The sequence below is a fragment of the Mobula hypostoma genome, chromosome 8, assembly GCF_963921235.1.
Source record: "Mobula hypostoma chromosome 8, sMobHyp1.1, whole genome shotgun sequence".
NCBI lineage: Eukaryota > Metazoa > Chordata > Chondrichthyes > Myliobatiformes > Myliobatidae > Mobula > Mobula hypostoma.
The window spans coordinates 73,603,586-73,626,061 of NC_086104.1; the positions used below are offsets into that span (position 1 = coordinate 73,603,586).

Consider the following 22,476-nt stretch of genomic DNA (forward strand, 5'->3'; position numbering starts at 1 on the left):
GATGATCTGCATCCCAGGGTACTTAAGGAGGTGGCTTTAGAAATCGTGGACACATTGGTAATCATTTTCCAATGTTCTATAGATACAGGATCAGTTCCTGTGGATTGGAGGGTGGCTAATGTTGTCCCTCTCTTCAAGAAGGGAGGAAGAGAGAAAACAGGGAATTATAGACCGGTTAACCTGACGTCGGTGGTGGGAAAGATGCTGGAGTCAATTATAAAAGATGAAATTACGACACATCTGGATAGCAGTAACAGGATCGGTCCGAGTCAGCATGGATTTACGAAGGGGAAATCGTGCTTGACTAATCTTCTGGAATTTTTTGAGGATGTAACTATGAAGATGGACAAGGGAGAGCCAGTGGATGTAGTGTACCTGGACTTTCAGGAAGCCTTTGATAAAGTCCCACATAGGAGATTAGTGGGCAAAATTAGGGCACATGGTACTGGGGGCAGAGTACTGACATGGATTGAAAATTGGCTGGCTGACAGAAAACAAAGATTTGCTATTAATGGGTCCCTCTCGGAATGGCAGGCGGTGACCAGCGGGGTACCGTAGGGTTCAGTGCTGGGACCACAGCTGTTTACAATATATATTAATGATTTAGATGAGGGAATTAAAAGTAACATTAGCAAATTTGCTGATGACACAAAGCTGGGTGGCAGTGTGAAATGTGAGAAGGATGTTATGAGAATGCAGGGTGACTTGGATGGGCTGGGTGAGTGGGCAGATGCACGGCAGATGCAGTTTAATATGGATAAATGTGAGGTTATCCACTTTGGTGGTAAGAACAGGAAGGCAGATTATTATCTAAATGGAGTCGTTAGGAAAAGGGGAAGTACAACGAGATCTAGGTGTTCTTGTACATCAGTCACTGAAAGTAAGCATGCAGGTACAGCAGGCAGTGAAGAAAGCTAATGGCATGCTGGCCTTCATAACAAGGGGAATTGAGTATAAGAGCAAAGAGGTCCTTCTGCAGCTGTACAGGGCCCTGGTGAGACCACACCTGGAGTACTGTGTGCAGTTTTGGTCTCCAAATTTGAGGAAGGACATTCTTACTATTGAGGGAGTGCAGCGTAGGTTCACAAGGTTAATTCCCGGGTTGTTGGGACTATCATATGTCGAAAGATTGGAGCGACTGGGCTTGTATACTCTGGAATTTAGAAGGCTGAGAGGGGATCTTATTGAAACATATAAGATTTTTAAGGGATTGGACACGTTGTAGGCAGGAAGCACGTTCCCACTGATGGGTGAGTCTAGAACCAGAGGCCATAGTTTAAGAATAAGGGGTAGGCCATTTAGAACGGAGTTGAGGAAAAACTTTTTCACCCAGAGAGTGGTGGATGTATGGAATGCTCTGCCCCAGAAGGCTGTGGAGGCCAAGTCTCTGGATGCTTTCAAGAAAGAGGTGGATAGAGCTCTTAAAGATAGCGGAATCAAAGGTTATGGGGATAAGGCAGGAACTGGATACTGATTGTGGATGATCAGCCATGATCACAGTGAACGGCGGTGCTGGCTCGAAGGGCCGAATGGCCTACTCCTGCACCTATTGTCTATTGTCTATTAACTCACATATTTGACCTGCACTACCATGGGTTATCTCTCGTATGGCTGCTTTGCTACCCCTTCCCTTATACTTGCCTCTTTACATATTCCTCTGGTTCACCATTAACCCTGGAAGCGTGAAGAGTAGGGACCACCTTGATGATGTCAACCCTGCTCCTCCACTTTTCCTCGTCCTGATCACTAATGACACATACAGGTATGAATGTTTCTCGCCTCATTTTGAGGAGGGCTGGGATGTGTCTGTCTTAAATAATTGATCTAATAAACACAAATAACACAATCCCAATTAAAGATGAGCCAACAAACATTAATTTTCACTTAGCTATTTGGGTATTACATATTTACTTTTTAACATGGGTAACTTTATATATATATAAAGTATATTGTTTTTAAGATTTTACATAATGTAGTTTGTAAATATGTTGTTCACTGCTGATGATGGCATTATGCTATCACGGTGTACCCCTCTGACTTTAAAACCATCTATCTGACTATATTTTATGTGTTATGTTATACAATGGCAAAAGGCTCACCAGGAGAAGAAAGATGGCTACCCCTGAGGAATGCTATTCTCCTGATAAACCTTTTTACCTGTTCTGTTGCAATTTCTGTTGGAAATGGCAATGTAATCCTACGGTCTCTGAGGTCTACAAAGCGTTATATTGACATGTTAGAACTATTTGTGTATAAGAATATATTGCATATGTGGTACTCCTACAATGCAATAAGTAGGACCATTAGGCATATCAATACTGCTATTCGTGTTATACTTATTGTTACTAGTACAAATTGTATATTTGGATGATAAAATCCCACGGTCTGATGGAGACCTTGCTCTGTTAAAGTTTCCTGGGAAGACGTGTCAGTTCTTCTCAGTTAGGCCCAATCCTTAAAAGTAAAACGTGAAAACCTGAACAATTATATACAGCATTCAGAATCACTAAATAGGAAGAAACTTATGCAGATGGTATGGTTGGTAACAGAATGTTAGGTTACAGCATACCTATGGGTGTTCACTCCCATAGGAGGGCCATTACCAATCCCAATGTTCTGACATCTTTTACTGGGAGCCTAGAGTTCAAGGTATAGACAGAATTCTCAACTGAAGAACTATACTCTTTCTTTCTTTTCTAAACGTTTCACCTTTTATTTATATTATTATACTCTGAAATCATGCAACTGATGGATATAATTTTCTATAACTAAAATGTGAGGTTACTTAATCCTTGGGCAAAAGAAGACAGCAATACACAATCAGTAATTTGTTTAAAAGACTCTTTTTCAGAAAACCTGAGTAAAGTCGTGCACCGCATCGAAAGCAATGGGAACATTCTTGTGAAAAAAATTAACTAACTTCAGCTTATTGAAATAATTGCCAGCTGACATGATGAACTAATGGCGACAGAGACAGTGATTCAAACTTGCATCAAGGAAAAAGCAAGAACTGTTTGTGAAGAGGATTTTAAAGATGGACTAATAAGGACTTATAAAATGAACATTGATACGTTGTTGTCGCGGTGTCTATGGAAAATTAAAATGGTGCCATTCCTTTCAGGCTTGGTAAATGTGAGCAGCCAAGATCGAGGAACTGAATATATTAAACAGAAAATCATAAAAAAAAACAACATTCGGGAGTATTCAGTGAGTTCTTTAGGCATTAGAATGAGGGGAGCCTTTCCAACACTGGTATTCCACTGGAAAGATTGGAGGAGTGATAGCCTGGCAGGAATCGTGATCTCAATGCTGATATCCACAGAAGAAACTGGGTTAGAGAAGAGGGGGATGTGATGGATATTCACTTCCTGGACCAATAGGCCTCCTGGTTGTTTGCCAAGCTTGCATTCTAAACACAATAGATGCCACTTGTCAAAATTAAACAGTTTTAAATAAACTTCCAATTAACATTGTTTAGCTTCTAGTCATAAATAGGAGCCAGACTTCAATTTTAAAATGTAAATTACAAGCAGTAATCAGCTTGAAGTTAAAACAAAGCAGTACCTATCGAGCAGCTTTGCAAACAAGCTTCATATAGAGCCACAAACTTGTTGGCTCACAGCATCATGTTTTATTGCTCAAGAAGTGCAGTATAAGGTAATGAGTTATTTAATTTGGCTTGTTTCAAAACAGACAACACTGACTAAGTTCAAGGAAACTTGCAGACCAGATGGATATAAACATTTAGCATATCAATAACTGATCTATTAATGTTAAAAGGTTTATGTACTCAGAGAAGTTAGCTTTACAAATTAATGGTGGTAACAGTGTCTCCAAAAGTTTACAGACCTTTTGTGTAAAAAGGGTATCTGAGGAAATATCACATGTATGTGAAATCAGCCCCCCAGTAAAAGCACATTGTGTAAATTTAAGGCATACAGTAAATGAGGTAATTTCATATTTCTCATGATGTTGAATATATTGGCATGGATTGAATATTGGTTGACAAATAAGGAATATTTGGGAATAAATAAATCTTTCTCACAGAGGCAGGAAGTACTGTTTAGTGTACTGCAGAGATCAGTATATAAGTCACAACTGTTTATAATATACTACAATGGTTTAGATGAATGACCCAAATGTAATAATTCAAGCAACATACATCAAAGTTGCTGGTGAACGCAGCAGGCCAGGCAGCATCTATAGGAAGGGGCGCAGTCGACGTTTTAGGCCGAGACCCTTCGTCAGGACTAACTGAAGGAAGAGTGAGTAAGGGATTTGAAAGCTGGAGGGGGAGGGGGAGATGCAAAATGATAGGAGAAGACAGGAGGGGGAGGGATAGAGCCGAGAGCTGGACAGGTGATAGGCAAAAGGGGATACGAGAGGATCATGGGACAGGAGGTCCGGGAAGAAAGACAAGGGGGGGGGGAGGGTGACCCAGAGGATGGGCAAGAGGTATATTCAGAGGGACAGAGGGAGAAAAAGGAGAGTGAGAGAAAGAATGTGTGCATAAAAATGAGTAACAGATGGGGTACAAGGGGGAGGTGGGGCCTTAGCGGAAGTTAGAGAAGTCGATGTTCATGCCATCAGGTTGGAGGCTACCCAGACGGAATATAAGGTGTTGTTCCTCCAACCTGAGTGTGGCTTCATCTTTACAGTAGAGGAGGCCGTGGATAGACATGTCAGAATGGGAATGGGATGTGGAATTAAAATGTGTAGCCACTGGGAGATCCTGCTTTCTCTGGCGGACAGAGCGTAGATGTTCAGCAAAGCGGTCTCCCAGTCTGCGTCGGGTCTCACCAATATATAAAAGGCCACATCGGGAGCACCGGACGCAGTATATCACCCCAGTCGACTCACAGGTGAAGTGATGCCTCACCTGGAAGGACTGTTTGGGGCCCTGAATGGTGGTAAGGGAGGAAGTGTAAGGGCATGTGTAGCACTTGTTCCGCTTACATGGATAAGTGTAATAATTCAAAGTTGCTGAAGACACCAGTCCAAGTGAAATTTCGAATTGTGAGTTGGAAGCATCAGAAGTGATTGAGAGACATTGAGCAAGTGGGCAAAAACATGGCAGATGCAGTGCAATGTGGGTAAATGTGATGTTTTCCACTTTCAATAAAAAACAAGAAAGGCAACATATTATTTTAGCGGTGTTAGTTTGAGAAGCATTGCTTTATAAATGGACTTGGATGTCCTTGTCCAGTGTCAATGAAAGTAAATATACAGGTGCAGCAAACAGTTAAGGTAGTAAATGTTACTTTGGTTTTCATAGCAAGAGGATTCAAGTACAGGAGGAAGGGTACCTTGCTATAATTATGTGGGGTCTTGAGTAAGACTGCACTTGGGAAAATGCATGAAGCTTTGGATTCATAACCAAAGAAAGAATATACTGTTGAAGAGGGCATGCAGTGAAGATGCACCAGAATGGTGGTATTGCTGTATGGGGAGAAAGCTGGTCAACATCACCTGGCAACAAGCATAAGGCACAAGTTAGGAGTCCGATGGGACTACTTTCTTCTTGCTTGGATAACTGCAGCTAATACTCAAGAAGCTCAAAGGACAAAGCAGTTGACTTAAATGGTGCCTAAACATGCATTGCTCCAGCTGTTGGAACACAGCAATCACAATGTTTACCATCAAGACAAGGCTTTGCATTTGTTCACTCAGGGCACTCCAACAACACTCCCAATCCTGTAACCTCTATCACCTAGGAAAAGGCATCATCCATACGGGAACATACCAATCCACAATACTCTGTCCGAGTCACACACTATCCTGACTTGGAAATACATTGGCAATCTTCATCATTGCTGGGTCTATATATGAAATTCTTTACCCATTAGGACCAGAAGAGTATACTAGCCAGTAGGACTACAACAGTTCAATATAAAAGGACGTCACCAATTCTTCAAGGGTAATTAAGGGTGGGTAATAAATGTTGTCTGTACCACAACCTGAACATTTTTATATAAAGTGGGGTTTGGATTCTTCAACCTATTATAAACCTTATCCTCAAAACTGCTGTATGAAATTAGTAACAAAGCTATTGCCCAAAGATATAAAGCTTAAAAATTTGAAGTATACAGTTTAGCTTTGGTTAAATTAAATTCTCTTCAGGTACTGATCAGTATCTCTAAAAATAATGATTATTCTCCTCGTAGAGCTTGTTATATGACTGTATATTTCCTACCAGTTTACTGGTGTCATTGCCATCTATCCTCTGTTTTAGTTCCAAAGAATTTGAACTTAGATCCTTTCCCAAAGTTGTGTTGAGCTTCGGCATCTTATACCCTGAAAGAAATTTGAAACAAAGTTAAGTTAGAATCATCAAACTAGTAAGACATTATTAAAACTTAATTTTAAATCTTATTATCAGCTCTGAATCAGAAGATTACGGGATCAAATCCCACTAGAGATGCGCTGACACTCTCAGAGCAATTCTAATCGAACCCTACATTGTCAAGTGTGGCATCTTTTGAATGAAATGTTAATCCAGGGCCCTGGCTTCTCCTGAGGTGAAGTCAGTTAAAAGATCAGCACAACATCATGAGGTGAAGACCCTATACTGTTCTGTAATCTTCTATGTTCATAAATATAAATTAGTTCACACTCTACAGAAATTAGTATTGGTCAAGTCAGGTAATATTTCTGGAGATTTGAATTTCATTAATCTATTCATTTTTTTAATTAGAGACTTTCAAAATTGGAAAGTAATCTCAAGACCCTTTATTGTTATAGACACAAGAGAACTGCAGATGCTGGAAATCTTGAGCAACACACACAAAATGCTGGAGGAACTCAGCAGATTAGGCAGCATCTATGGAGGGGAATAAACAGTCAACATTTTGGGCCTGACCTGAAATGCAACCTGCTTATTTCCCTCCATAGATGTTGTCTAACCTGCTGAGTTCCTCCAGCATTTTGTGTATGTCTGTGTGTATGTACTTCAATGTCTTTCCCCGGTATATTATCAAAATGGACCCTAAACCGAGCTGACGCACTCGGGTTGGCTTTATGGTGCCTTCCCCGCCATACACAGCAGAATATTCCATTTCTTTAGTAATGAGGATATGTAAATGTGTATATGTTGTTTGATTACTATATTTAATCTAGATACTTCTGTTTGTTTTGTAGGATGATTATAACTACATTGTGGGGTACATCATGTTTTAATTGAGTTGGTAATTAAAGATGGTATGTCCAAGTGCCAAATAAAAGGAGCTCATCACCCTCAGTATGAGAGAGAGCGAGAGATCAGGGCTGCCAGGTGTTCACACTAGACAAGAATAATATGGAGCTATTATTGTGTTCTCTTGTAGATATCTTTTCATGAATATTGGCAGTTTTCTTTTCACTAATTTTAGTAAGTTCAATTTTTGATGCACCTAATAAACACCCTTGCACTAAAGTGCTAAGCAACTCCATTTTTTCTTTGGTCATAACCACGTATCTAACAGTGTTACACTGTATTGTTAAATGTTTCTTCAGTAACAGGAGCGCACTGTAAATGCAAACTGCATTTAAAATTGTACATTAATTTAGGGTGACACTTCACTGTGGCAGGAAAGGAAGAATTACCTTTCAGATTTAATCAGAGCTCTGGCTGCCTTGTTCAGTAACATCGCAATTGGAAGAAGTGCACTGAGTTGTCATGGTATCCTGGCCAAGATTCTCTGCTCAGTCAATCCCACCAAGATTCCCTGATATAGTTTTCCATTTAGTATTTGCAGAAATATGCCACGCACAATTTGAGTCCTTGCATTTGCCGAAAAGAATAACAATACTGGCAACTCAAATATAGCAGAGGGTTCTATCATCATTTTCAAAATCTTGCTGTAGACATATTACCTAGAGGCTGTTATTGTGCTATCATTTCTAAAAAGGAAGGGGTAGACTGCAATTACAGGCCAATCAGTTTAACCTTGGTAGAGAGAAAATTATTAGAAGGAAACTGAAGGAAAGAAAGGCATGACCAAATGGAAGCTGATAAGATGCATTTGTTACAGGAAAGTCATCTTGCTTAATCAGACTGACCTTTTAAGAAGATAACTAAGAGTGACTGATGTCTTCTGCATGGATTGTCAGAAGGATTTTGAAGAAGTCAGACACATGGCAAGAGACCATGAGTCCAAAGGAGAGCAATACACAGTAGCAGCTGGCTTATAGTTGGCAAGGGGACAATGCCATAGGAGATTTTTCTGCTACTGCCACTGCTGGAAACTGAGACATGTAGAAATACCAAGGTCAGAATCAGGTTTAATATCACCAAAATTTATTGTTATTGAGCAATACATTGCAATACTTAATAATAAAAGTTGTAAATTACAGTAAATACATATATAAAGATGTTAAATTAAATAACGTGTAAAAAGGGAAAAAGGAAGTCATATGCATGGGTTCAATGTCCATTCATAAATCGAATGGCAAAGTAGAAGAAGCCACCCCTGAAATGTTGAATTTGTGCCTTCAGGCTCATGTACCTTCTTCCTGATGGCAGTAATGAGAAGAGGGCATGTCCCAGGAGATAGGGGACCCTAATGATGGATGCCATCACTTACAGGCATCACTCCTTAAGGTTGTTCTGGATGCTGGGAGGCTAATGTCCATGATGGAGCTGACTGAGTTTACAACTTTCCACAGCTTATTTCACTCCAGTGTAGTGCCTCCTCCATATCAGTGATACAACCAGTTAGAGTGCTCACCATGGTACATCTATAGAAATTTGTGAGTGTCTTTGGTGACATACAAATCTCTTCACACTCTCTAATGAAATATAGTCACTGCAATTCATGATGCTAGGTTTCACTTTATAGGAAACAATGGCCTGCCATCAGCCAGAGTTGACATGCATCCAATTCTACCTCTAACTTCAATTGGAATTGTCTTTTTGCTCTTGAGATAGCCCTCCGTAGATAGCACCTGGCCTTCTTATATTGTTCTGGATCACCAGACTTGAATGCCACAGATCTGGCCCCCAGCAAACTACAGATCTCCTGGTTCATCAACAGCTTTTGATTCAGGTATGCATGGTATATTCTTGCAGGCAGACACTCATCCACACAGATTTAAATGAAGTCTGTGACAACTGTGGCATATTCATTCAGACTTGAAGATGAATCCCTGAATACTGTCCAGTCCACCGACTCAAAGCAGTCCTATAAGCACTCTTCTGTCCCCCTTGCCCACACCTTCTTGGTCCTCACCACTGGTGCTGCAGTCTTCAGTCTCTGCCTATATTCAAGAGGTAGAAGCACAGCAGGTGATCAGACTTTCCAAAGTGTGGGTGTGGAATGGCACATTAAGCGTTCTTGGCCATAGTATAACAGTGATTCAGTGTGTTGGCTCCTCTGGTTCCACAAGTGATATGTTTGTGATAATTATTTAGAGACTTTTTCAAGCTGTCCTGGTTAAAATTCCCCAAAATGATGGGGAAGACATTAGGATGCACTGCTTCTTTCCTGCTGATTATGTCACTTAGTTCGTCCAGAGGGCCTGTTTGACATGGGCCTGAGGTGGGATGTAGACCGCTACAATAATGATGACTGAAAACTCCCGCAGCAGATAAAATGGACGTCACTTGATCACCAAATGTTCCAGGTTGGGTGAGCAAGACTGGGACAGAACCACCACATTTGTGCACCACGAGGACCTCCTCCTCCTCTGCCTTTGAAAGACTTAGCATTCCTATTGTGGCAGTGAATTGTGAAGCCAGCAAGCTACATTGCTGTGTCTAGAATGGCTGGGTATAGCCAAGATTTGGTGAAGTTAAAAAACACAACAGTCCCTGATCTCCCTCTAGTATAGCTATCTTGCTTTGAGGTCTTCAATTTTATTTTCCAAAGACTATGTTTGCCAGCTGAATAGATGGTGGTGGAAGTCAGAACCCTCTTCTCCTCAAGTGAACTTCTAATCCAGCGTGGTATCCTCTCTTCTGCTGTCTTAAAGGGGAACAGCACTTGAGACCGGAGACTGCTGCTCACTGTATTGCCTATGGCTGTGCCTGTGGATTGTCTTAAACAGGAACATTTGAAGATTTCCATTGGAGCTGCTCAGATGAGTTGTCTTCTTTATCGCACCACTGTAAACTTGGTGCTAGGTTCGGTAGGTGGGCAAGAAGATATGCCCCATTATACTGTGCCTATCAACATTTTGAACAGCATGCCTTAAATGTTTCCTACATGGGGAAATACGTTGAAAGTTCAAAGTAAATATATTACCAAAATACATATGTCACCACCTACAACCCTGAGATTCATTTTCTTGCGGGCATTCACAGTAAATACAAGATGGACAAACAACCAATGTGTTGAAGAAGACAAATTGTGCAAATCCAAAACAAGAGAGAAAAGCATTGAGTGAGTTGTAGACTCCTTAACAGTGAGTAGACAGGTGTGGGAACAGTTCAGTGATGGGGTTGAGTGAAACTGAGTGAAATAGTCCCCTCTGGTTCAAGAGCCTGATGATTGTGAGGTAACAACGGTTCCTGAATTTAGTGGTGTGGGTTCTGAAGCTCCTGTACCACCTTCCCAATGGCAGCAGCAAGAAGAGAGCATGACCTGGATGGCGGGGGTCCTTGATAACGGATGCTGTTTTACTGTGACAGCACTCCATGTAGGTGTGCTCAATGATGGGGAGGGCTTTACTCACGATGAACTGGGCTGTATCCACTACTTTTTGTTGGCTTTTCCACTCAAGGGCATTGGTTTTTCCATACCAGGCCATGATGCAACCAGTCAATATAGAGTACTCTCCACAGCAAATCTACAGAAGGTTGTCAAAGTTTTAGCTGACATACCCAATCTTCACAAACTTCTGTGAGGCAGTAGAGGCAGTGAGAAAGTAGAGTCACTGCTGTGCTTTCTTCCTAATGAAAGTTACGTGCAGGACCCCGGACAGATCCTCTGATATGACAACATTGGGGAATTTAAAGTTGTTGACCCTCTCCATCTCCAAACCCCTGATGAGGACTGGCTCACAGACCTCCAATTTCCTCTTCCTGAAGTCAGTAATCAGCTCCTTGGTCTTGATGACATTGAGTGAGAGTTCATTGTTATGGCACCACTCTGCCAGATTTTCAGTCTTCCTCCTCTATGCTGATTTGTCACCACCTTTGATTTGGTCAATGGCAGTCATGTCATCAGCAAACTGAAACATGGCATTGAAGCTGTGCTTAATCTCATCATCATTTGTATACACTGAATAGAGGAGGAGACTAAACATACAGCTTTCTAGTGTACCTGAGCTGATGGAGATTGTAGAGGAGATGTTGTTGTCAGTACAATTAACTGGGTCTAAAAGTGAAGAAACTGAGAGTCAGTTGCACAAGGAAGTATTGAGGCCTAGGTCTTAAAGGTTGTTGATTAGTTTGAGGTGTGATAGTATTGAATGCCAAGCTGTAGTCAATGAAGAGCATCCTGATATACGTATGTTCATTGTCCAGATGTTCCAGATTGAATAAAGAAGCAATGAAATGGCATCTGCTGTAGACTTGCTGCGAAGGTAGGCAAATTGGAACAGATTCAAGCTGCTTCTCAGGCAGGAGTTAATGTTTTATCACCCAACTTCTCAAAGCACTTTACCACAGTGGATATAAGTGCTACTTGACAATAGTCATTAAGGCAGGTTACTACGTTCTTCACTCTGCCTCTTCCTTCCCAAAATCTACGTCACCAGGATTTAATGCATCGAGCTACAACAATTTCTGTCTTATAAAGCTCATGATCACCACTGATGCCAATTTACATATTACACTCCAGCTGAGTTAAATTTACCAAAATCTATATACTCGTTGAAAGGCATGAAATGAAACACAAGCAAAAGGCCAAATTCATCCTTGACCTTTATAATTCAGTAGTCATGCATCACCAGCTGCCCTGTTTTTCGTGACATTTCAGAAGTCCCTTCATCTCCCCGTAAAATCATTTTTAATTGTAGCTGTTTCCTTTATAGTCCTTTGTAATCAGAATAGATTATTCTCCATTTAAAAAGGTGATGACTGATACAACATTGAATGCTTTGCCTATATGTGGCACTCCACCTGTATGTTTCTCCACAGAGATTACCTTGTGGTCAAGTTGATCTGACTTCCAAAAGGAACATTGAGTAGTTTCATGAGGATGGCCTCAAAATAGTAAAGAATGTATTAGAATATTTATATTATAGGGAAATTGCCCTGATATTCGCACAGGCAGCTCAGAATAATAAACAGGTATGAGAGATGCAACTAAATGACGAAACCAGTTTAAAGAATTCATGGGGATCCCATTCTGTACTTGTAAGTTTGCACTAATTCCTTGTAAAGCAACATTACTGTAAAGTTACATCCTCATTTGCAATCCATTAATGGCCTCACCAACCCAACCCCTACCTCTAACTGTATCTCCTTGAAGATCTATGTATCCACTCCAAAAGGGCAAATTGTTATGCTTAACACTTGTGTGTTCATCTGCCTGTAAGCTGATCTGCAATTGAAACAATGCACAATTATCATAACAAACTTACAGAAAACAGAATGATTCCAAAAATCTATTGCCCTATGCCTGTCCTGCTACAAGGATCACATACATTATTCTTCTTTGCCCCACCCTTTCCGAGTACATTGAGATTTAACTGCCACCAGAAGGTGGATGTGTCTTCACCACAGAAACTTGTGATCTTTCAGTCATCATTCATTCATTCAATGCAACCACTAAACACTCATTTCCACCTGCACGGTAGGAAATGAGAGTCATACAGCCCAGGCTCTCCAATGTGATCAGCAGTTTATCCTTTTCCACTAAAGCACCCTGTATTAGGAGTGGGATTGCACATGCTTTTCTTAACAAATACTAGGTACTCCTTCCCTATTGATTTCCTCTTCTAATTGAGGCTCCCTCTCCTCATCCAAACAGAAAATCTCAAAAATCCAAGCAATTTACAAACTTTGAGGAAATTTGAAATGAGGTTTAGCAATGGCAAAGAAACTGCATGAATATGAAGCATAGGTGTATATGTTATTAAACAGTTAGCTTAAAATCATTGTCTAGTACATCATTACTTTGAATTTTAAGATCACAGCATATGGAAGAACTTACCCCACTGGCCTGCCATGTGGACTCTTCCCAGAGAAACAGACATCTGAGGAAGAATCAAAGCACTCCCACTGATATATGATGTAGGTAGAAGTATTTTGTCCTCTGTGGTGTGCAGTGAGCAGGTCTTTGCAGTTCTGCTACTCCGCTCCATCCTTGTAAACACTGGAGAGCTCTGAAGACACCTACTGATTTGGAAATGCATTAACATTAGGGACGCAATTAGACAAACATCTTTGCTAACAAATGGATGTCATGGAGAAAGTGAATTTGCAATTCTAAAAAGTGACGAAATTTGATGACCTCCATCATCTGGTACCTCACTTGTTTCCAGCAAAGGCTTACTTTTTTAAGGCGAAGAGTCCAAGCTCAAAGTGATCACCAATCCATTCACTGAAGCATATGAAATAATGTGTTTTATATTTAACTGCCACAGATTAAGTATCTTCTACCGACCTGCCTGACCGAATCACACTATGCTCTGACACTGGGAAATGGACTACTTCTTTGCAAAGTCATCATTGCCATCATTTGAATGAGGGTAAGGATACTTGAAGTCAATATCTCAGACTTTGCACAAAACTCATGGTGTACACAATAGCAGTAATCACTGCCTTCTGCTTCTCATACCTGTACAATTCACAGAAGTACCTCAAAGCATAAGCTAAATAACACTTTTTTTTTTGCAGCTACTATTGAACAAGAGTTACAGAAGCCTGACATCCCACATCACCAGATTCAAAAACAGCCACCTCCCTTCAACCATTTGATTCTTGAACCAACTGGCCAAACCTCCATAACTACTATTTAGCAACACTGTGAACACTTTGGCCATTTTGCAATAACATGGACTACTTTTTTTTGTTATGAATGTTTCTACTTGTAAAAAGTTGTATATATTTATGTTTCTTGTGAATGATGCTTATATCATACCAAGTGCCTATGATGCTACTGGAAGTAAGATTTTTATTGGACTTGTGCATACACGTACTTGTGTATAGGACAATAAACTCAACTTTCCTTTGACTTTGACTAATGCTGTCTCTTCAAAATCCTATAAATCCACTGGAAGGACTAGAAGACTAATGCCAGCATCTTCCCCCAGACTAACATCCAAAGTACTGCCACAGTTCTACTCAGTTGGCTTAGTAGGGAATGATGTTCACATGCTGACACCAAACTCCCAAATCAAGTGCTCTAAATGAATAGCTCCCACGAATTATCTGCCAATGACATCTCAAGGTGGAGAAGGAGAATCTGGGATGGTGTTGAGGAGTCAGTAGGAAAGGTAAACTACTGCATAAATCGCCCATCCACCTGTCCCATCAGTCACTTCCTGCATCCCCCAGCTACCCTCCCTATAATGCCTCTCACATTGACCTTATCAGCCACCTGAAAACCCACAAAACTGGATTGGAAATAAGTTGTCTTTGATCCCCAAGACCAGACAAAGTAGAAGAAGGAGGAATGGTATCAGCTTAGAATGACATTATGGTTGGCACAAACATCCAAAGCCAGAGGTCCATTCCTGTACTAGACTGTTCTACATTCTGTGAATGTGATACTGATGTTGTGTAATTAAATACATCTGAAATAAAAGGTAGGATATATTGATTGAATTAACTAAAATCTGAGGATAAAACCCAAAATAGGTAAGTGTTAGCAAAGTCTGTACTACCTATATTTAATAATTGATTAGAAAGGATGCACAGTCAGAGGACTGAGATTGTTAACCTATACCTACAGTATATTTAAGAAAGGATAAAGGCCACATTCATTGAGACATAATAAATGTGAGATAGTACTTGAAAGACATGACCCAATGTCAGGTGAAGGTTCAGCTGGATACTGAAGTACAAGCACATACTTACAAGGATATTGCAGCGACTTGAGGACCTGAGTTATCAGGAAAGATTGCATAAGGTAGGACCTTTCCCCCCTGAAGCACAGGAGACTAAGGAGAGATTTGATAGTGGTATAAAAAACAATGAGTGTTACAGATAGGGAAAATGCAAGCAGGTTTTTTCCACTGAGTTTGGGTGAGACTAGATCTAGGGATCATAGGTTAAGGATCAAAAGTGAAATATTTACGGGGAACCTGAGAGGGAACTTTTCATTCATAGGGTGGTCCAAGTGTGGAATGAGCTGCCACTGGAAGTGGTGGATGTGGGTTCGACTGCAACATGAGGGACGTTTGGATAAGTATATGGATGGGTGGGGTAGGGAGGCGTAGGGAGGGCTATGGTCCCGGTATGAGTTGATGGAACAAGACAGAGTAACAGTTTGGTTTGGACTAAATTCGCCGAAGGACCTGTTTATTTGCTGTAGTGCTATATGACTATATTTGAGTTTCAGTTTGCAGTCATAATCACGGTCCTTACAAAAATGTTTAAAAAGTAATTAATAATTATGATTTTTATTTTCTGCCTTGCTGCCCATGAGGATTCTTCGAAGCAATTGGCAGCTAGGTTTGCTTGATGACATCACAGTTGTTGGATACCAAAGATTTCCCATTGTGACATTCAACAGCAATTTATAGCTGGGAAGGAAAAATCCACCCTGCAGGGATTGCTGGATCTTTGAAGGATTCTTTTACATCAGTATTGAGCAGAGTTGCTTTGATAGTGACTGAATTTTTTTCCCCAGGAACAGAGCATGCAGAACCACCATTCAATATATATGGAATAATGAAAAAAGAACACATTGAAATCCCGTGAGTTAACAGCTGCGTAAGTCATGCAGTAAAATATCATTTGGTTTTAACAAAACTTTATTCTTACTTCATTGCCAGATGCTGAGCTTTAATGTTTCTTAGTTGTCTGGTGGGACTCCTTCTCCCAGATTGGGAAGGTTTCACACTCTGTAATGCAAACAGACTTTGCTATGAAAAGGAAAAGCAGCAGCATTAATATTGATGAGACCCCTGCGTGTCAGGAGGCCAGAGTACACTTTAGTGAAAATCAGTGTTCATTCTTCCAGGTACACTGAGAGAGAGGGTTTACCTTTGTAGTGATCATCAGCACACAGATACCAGGCTATACCGCTCCTGCTGTGCTGTGAATACTTAATCAAGTGAATCAGGAAAGGTGTTTTTATATTAATGCCATGTAAATGTACAGCTATTAGGATAATTACTTTTGCTCACATCTACCCTATTTCTAAGGAAGCTTTAAGGGCACAATCCACACCAGGCAGAAGATAATGATCCTGGAATGGAAAATAAAGAACTTATCTTCATCTGGTACTTGAAAAGCAAAAGACTGCAGGTGCTAGAAATCTCAAATTTAAAAGAAAATGTTCAAGATGCTCAAGAGCCAATCCAGTATTTGAAACAGGGCTAATGATTCAAGTTGATTACCTTTCATCATTTTTCTCTCTATAGTTGTGGCCAGACCTACTGAGTAGCTCCTGCATTTCCTGCTTTGATCTTGTACAGTTCTTGTCCAACTCTGAGACTGTGATGGCTAATATCACTTGATGACTGACTATTCTCTACTAATTCACACTGAGCATCCAGTTTCACTAACTGCTTGTCAAACTATCAAGGTATATCAGGTTCAGGGAAAAATGTGGAGCTCAGTCAGTGACATCTCATCTGTAAAATAAAACTGAATGGATCTTTTACTCGTCATGGTCACCCTTGGAACCCCATAGCTCATTAAGCTATTGACAGTGAACACACTGTAGATCACGTCATCCTTTACCAACTGACAGTTACCAAATGTGCTACCAAAGACAAATACATTCCTATGCTAATTCTTACAGAAATCTTACTTATTCAATTGTCTACTGAGCTCAACACAATTCAATTTGAAGCACAAATGTAATTTATAAAAAAATGAATTATCCTTATAATTTTATATGAAAAAACTGTATGAATTATTACCCTATTACATTATCCAATGGCATTTCCTCTTTCTTCTGTTGCAATCCTGTAACTATTACCCAAAGAATGATTACATCAGTATATTGTCTGTTCAAACTTAAATACAAGAGATTCTGCAGGTGTTTGAGATCCAGAGCAACACACACAAATGCTGGAGGAACTCAGCATGTCAGTAGCATCTATGGTTTAAATAAACAGTCGATGTTTCATGCCGAGACCCTTCATCAGGGCTGGAAAGGAAGGGGAAGTAGCCTGAATAAGAAGGTGAGGGCCAGTGTCCCCTCTAATTTTGAAATGATCAGTGTGCGCAAAATTCTTGTGCTGTGCAATTTTTTGCCCAGCGACAACTATATGTGTGCACTGAATAACTTCTTCAACAAAAACAGTATAAATAAGACAGTTCTAAAATTTGTAGACAAATCATCACAAACTCCACATAGTCAACTCCATCTGCATCAGTAACTGGAAAAGGAGATGTGATTGTGTCTGATCATTGAATATACCTAACATGCCAACGAGGATGACAACCTTTTTTACGCAGTCTAAATTCACTAGAAGCAAAGATGTGCGCATGCGTACATGTGCACACCTAGAGGGAACATTGGTGAGGGGAGGGTAAGTAATACCAACTAGCAGGTGATAGGTGAAACCAGGTGAGGAGGAAGGTGGGTAGGTGGGTGAGAAGGGGAATTAGGTGATAAGCTTCTTCTCTTTAACCCATGGTCCACTCTCCTTTCCTATTAGACGCATCCTTCTTCAGCCCTTTACCCTTTCCAGCTATCACCTCCCAGCTTCTCACTTCATACCCCTGTCCCCCAACCACCCACCCTCCCCCTCAGCTGGTTTCACATATCACCCGCCGGCCTGTACAGGAGCCTGAAGACACACACTCGACATCTTAGGAACAGCTTCTTCCCCACTGCCATCAGATTTCTAAAACAATGAACCCATTACACTACCTCACAACTTTTTTCTTTTTTCTCCTCTCATTTTGCACTACATATTAAAGTATTTTAATACATATTTCTTATTGTAATTTATAGTTTTTATTATTACGTATTGCAATGTCCTGCTGCCGCAAAACAACAAGTTTCATGATATATGCCAGTGATATTAAACATGAGCAACACAACTCAAAGTTGCTGGTGAACGCAGCAGACCAGGCAGTATCTCTAGGAAGAGGTACAGTTGACGTTTCGGGCCGAGACCCTTCGTCAGGACTCCTGCTGCGTTCACCAGCAACTTTGAGTTGTGTTGCTTGAATTTCCAGCACCTGCAGAATTCCTCATGTTTGCGATATCAAACATGATTCTGATTTTGATTCCTTTCAAACTTCGTCATGAAAAATGGACCTTTTGACTGAAATTTTCATGGACATTAGCTTGGTAGCTTAACACTAACAACAACCACCATTTACTAGGTGTTTTTACCATTGCAACAGCTCTCAAGATTCTTCACAAGGCCTTAACTAAGCAAAGTTTGCCATCTACCCATATTTGTAGATCCAGTAATAGATGATCAAAAGATCAGTCAATGAGTTAGGATTTGTGCAGTGTTTTAAGATAGAAAGAGACATTAAAGTCTGGACCAGGAACTTACCACTTACAGGAAAGGAAATAAACAATAAATTTAAATTATTCCTTTCTGGGTTGAGGAATTAATTCGTGTGGCATTAACATTTTTTCTTTTTGTATTGTGGTGAGTTTAATGTGCAGGTTCTTAAAAATAATAAGACTGAGTTTGTATGGGGTAAACAGCAGGAGAAAAGAAATCCAGGTCTTTGCCCCTCTGATGCTAGTTACTTTGTTTTGTTGTTAATGTTGCTCTCTGTTTTACCTTTTACAGTTTCACAACTAAGACGATATGTACTAATATTTTCAGTTATTTTTCAGTGTTTTATGTCAACAACACATACTGTACTCACTGTAACTACTAGGATTAAAAAGAGCTATATTATTTCTGTCTTCCGGTCTAATGATGAGTGAGTGATGAAACTGGCTTGCTGTATTTCAGGATGTGCACTGCAGGGAAATAGTTAAATGCTGACACAATCCTGTAATACCCCCTTTTGCATTCATCCCGCCCCACTAATCCGCTCTTGGTACTTATTCCTGCAGGTGGGCGAGGTGGTACACCTGCCTCCCCTCTATTCAAGGCTCCAAACAGTCCATCCAGGTGAGCCAACACTTCACCTGTGAATCTGCTGAGGCTGTCTATTGGTCCAGTGCTCCTGATGCAGCTTTCTCTACATTGGTGAGACCCATCGTAAGTTAATAGACCAAAAGCAGAACTTACAGGTGACAAACATTTAAATTCCAATTCCCATTCCTGTTCAGACATGTTGTTCCATGGCCTCCTCTCGTGTCAAGATGAAGCCACCCTCAGGGTGGAGGAGCAACACCTTTATTCCATCTTGGTAGCCTCCAACCTAATGGCATGAATATCGGTTTCTCCTTCCAGCAAAAAAACAATTCTCTTCCCCCTCCCCTCTTCTGTTTCCCACATTGGTCTCTTACCTCTCTTCACTTGCCTATCACCTCCTCAGGGTCCCCCAATCCTTCCCTTTCTCCTATGGTCCCCTCTCCTATCAGATTCCTTCCTCTCCAGCCTGTCACCTTTCCTATCCACCTGGCTTCACCTATCACCTTTCAGCAAGCCTCCTTCCCCTTCCCCCACCTTATTATTCTGTCATTTTCCCCCTTCCTTTCCAGTTCTGAGGAGGGTCTCAGCCCGAAACAGTGATTGTTTATTCATTTCCATGAATGATGCCTGAATTGCTGAGATCCTCCAGCATTTTGTGTATGTTGCTAGTAATAATTCAGATAGATTGCTTTTTATACATTCAAAGAGACAACTTTACAATCTACTTTGGAACCTTATGATGGCAGTAAAACAATTACATCTGTTTATTGGATGCATATCTACCATCTATTGATTCATCTGTGACTACAATAAAACACATGACTAGCTCAATCATGGAAGAATCATCAGTGCCCTTCTCTAGCTCACAATTTTCTGAGATCTCTTAGTTCCTCTAACATGCTCCCTTAATTATCCCCAGATTTAATCATTCTTGTCATCTCTGCCTTCAGTTGCCTACACCTTAACTCTAGAATTCTGCATTTAAAACTCTCTGCCACTCTGTCCTCTTCAAATAACTCCTTAAAACTTAAAGCTGTGTTCCAAGGCATTGGTCTAATATTTCTTAGTGTTAAGCTTTCTTTGCAATAGCAGCATCTAAAACTCTCCCTGTTCTGTTATGGTTACTTGATAAATTAAGTGTTCATAAAGGCCTAAATTTTAATTATACACACTACTGTTGACTTTTGCAAGGTTTCTGGATGCTAGTTTTGGCCAATGATACAGTTGATAATTGATTTGCAGAATCTACGGTAGTTAGGTTTATTATTTTGAACAAGCTCAAATGTAGCTTTCTATCTCTGAGAAACACAGAGTTCAAAATTCAATAAGACATGAAGATGTGCTGTAAAAGCTTGTTTGGCTGTTATGTATTTATTTGCTTAGAGATAGAGTGTGGAATAGGCTTTTCCGGTGTATATGCCCAGCAACCCACTGATTCAAACCCAATTTAATCTCAGGACAATTTACAAAGACCAATTAACCTACTGACTGGTGTGTCTTTGGATTGTGGGAGGAAATCGGAGCACCTGGAGGAAGCCCACATTAACCTGGGATGGAACATGCAAATTTGCTTACAGAGGACACTGGACTTGAACTCTGAACACCAACACCCTGAACTGTAATGGTGTCGCACTAACTGCGATGTTACCACGGCACCCCCATAACATAACACTTGTAGTGTTATGCATCTATCTCAAAGATCTGAATGCTTATTACATTTTAAGGTATCAGCACATGGCAAGGATATGTAGCTTAAGAAGATCTGATATGTAACCAATCTGTATTCAGGAGCTGGTGACCACTGAACCCAAAACATAAAATACTCTGCAGATGCTGGGGACAAAGCAACACTCACAACACGCTGGAGGAACTCAGCAGGTCGGGCAGCATCCGTGGAAATGATCAGTCAACGTTTCGGGCCAGAATCCTTCGTCAGGACTGAAGAGGGAAGGGGCAGAGGCCCTATGGCCCTATAAAGAAGGTGCGGGGGGAGGGTGGGAAGGAGAAGGCTGGTAGGTTCCAGGTGAAAAACCAGTAAGGGGAAAGATAAAGGGGTGGGGGAGGGGAAGCAGGGAGGTGATAGGCAGGAAAGGTGAAGAAGGAATAGGGGAAAACACAATGGGTAGTAGAAGGAGGCAGAACCATGAGGGAGGTGATAGGCAGTTGGTGGAGGGGGCAGAGTGAAATAGGTATAGGCAAAAGGAGTGGGAGGGAATTACTGGAACCACTGAACCTAACTACTTCTGGAATTTGTTGTCAAGCCTGAAGAGTATTCACAATAGTTTAGACAACATTATAATTCACTGTCGCTGAACACAAAGTTCAGATGCAAAATGTGGACAAACAAGAAACAATGTGCATATTTTGATGAGCCAGGAAATCTTGAAGAAAAAATGGAGGCGCCAGGAATAAGTTTACAAAGAGGTCAATGCACACAATGAACCCTGAGGATCTGCCGCAAAATATTTAATGACTGTATATGTCTATTCCAGCTGTGTAATATAGACACCTCATCTGCACTGACACACTCGACTTTGGTGACGTGACGAGAATCCTTGACAAGGATGGTTTGGATCCAATTGCTTGGATATCTGAAGCAAGGATCAAGACATGGTACCAAATTGGATCGAGAACTGAGCACAAAACAAACACTGGATGAAATCACCAGTAGGGCTTATGATTGAGCACCGAACCTCTCTCTCTCTCTCTGTATCTTGTTTTACGGTGGTTGGCATCCAGCTTAATGGTGCATTACTGCCACCCTCTGCTCTGGAATGTGCACTAGACGTACCTTCTAAATCCCTTCACCCAATCGCGCGCGCACGCACGCGCGCACACACACACACACACACACACACACACCAACCCACACTTCACCCTCCCATCTTTGACCATCCTAGTATCCTATTCCTGTTTATTCATCATATTCTATAAAAAACCCCTGTACCCCTTAAAAACGCTAAAAATACCCGGACTTGTGCTCTCTCACCCATGCCCAGCAACCCTTTTAATGTGAATTCCTGCATCCCCAACTCCCTTAATTTATTTCTCATCATCTCTCTCTGTATCCCATACTTCCTGCAACACAAAACTACATGTTCTACTGACTCCTCTTCCTGACATTCCTCACACAATCCTGTCTGGTGTTTTCCTATCATTTTCAATGTTTTGTTTAATGCACAATGCCCCAGCCTTAACCTAGTTCAAGAGCACCGAACCTCAGTTCAGGTGCTATTTAAATACTCAATTCTTGATACCCAAAACATGATTGCCAATTAGAGGGATGGTCCTGAATCTTTAAAGGGACCATGCCAGCTATCTTTACTTAAAGGAGTTAGTGGGTCTAAACCCCGGAAGCTGGCATGGTTGGATGCG

General features: G+C 40.8%; 1 protein-coding gene and 1 long non-coding RNA gene across 2 annotated transcripts in view; both read right to left on the bottom strand.

Annotated features, from left to right (window-relative positions):
- The window catches only part of LOC134351155 (uncharacterized), a 66,896-nt gene extending 53,804 nt beyond the window's left edge, over positions 1-13,092 (bottom strand). Inside the window, exons 1-2 of the mRNA XM_063057269.1 lie at positions 13,077-13,092; positions 6,194-6,294 (exon numbers count right to left, since the gene is read on the bottom strand). Of these exons, the coding sequence (XP_062913339.1) occupies positions 6,194-6,294; positions 13,077-13,092 (117 nt within the window). The remainder of the gene's footprint in view (positions 1-6,193; positions 6,295-13,076) is intronic.
- Positions 13,093-13,182: 90 nt separating this feature from the next.
- The window catches only part of LOC134350139 (uncharacterized), a 40,651-nt gene continuing 31,357 nt past the window's right edge, over positions 13,183-22,476 (bottom strand). The window contains exons 2-3 of the long non-coding RNA XR_010018830.1: positions 15,854-15,933; positions 13,183-13,261 (exon numbers count right to left, since the gene is read on the bottom strand). This is a non-coding gene — a long non-coding RNA (uncharacterized LOC134350139). The remainder of the gene's footprint in view (positions 13,262-15,853; positions 15,934-22,476) is intronic.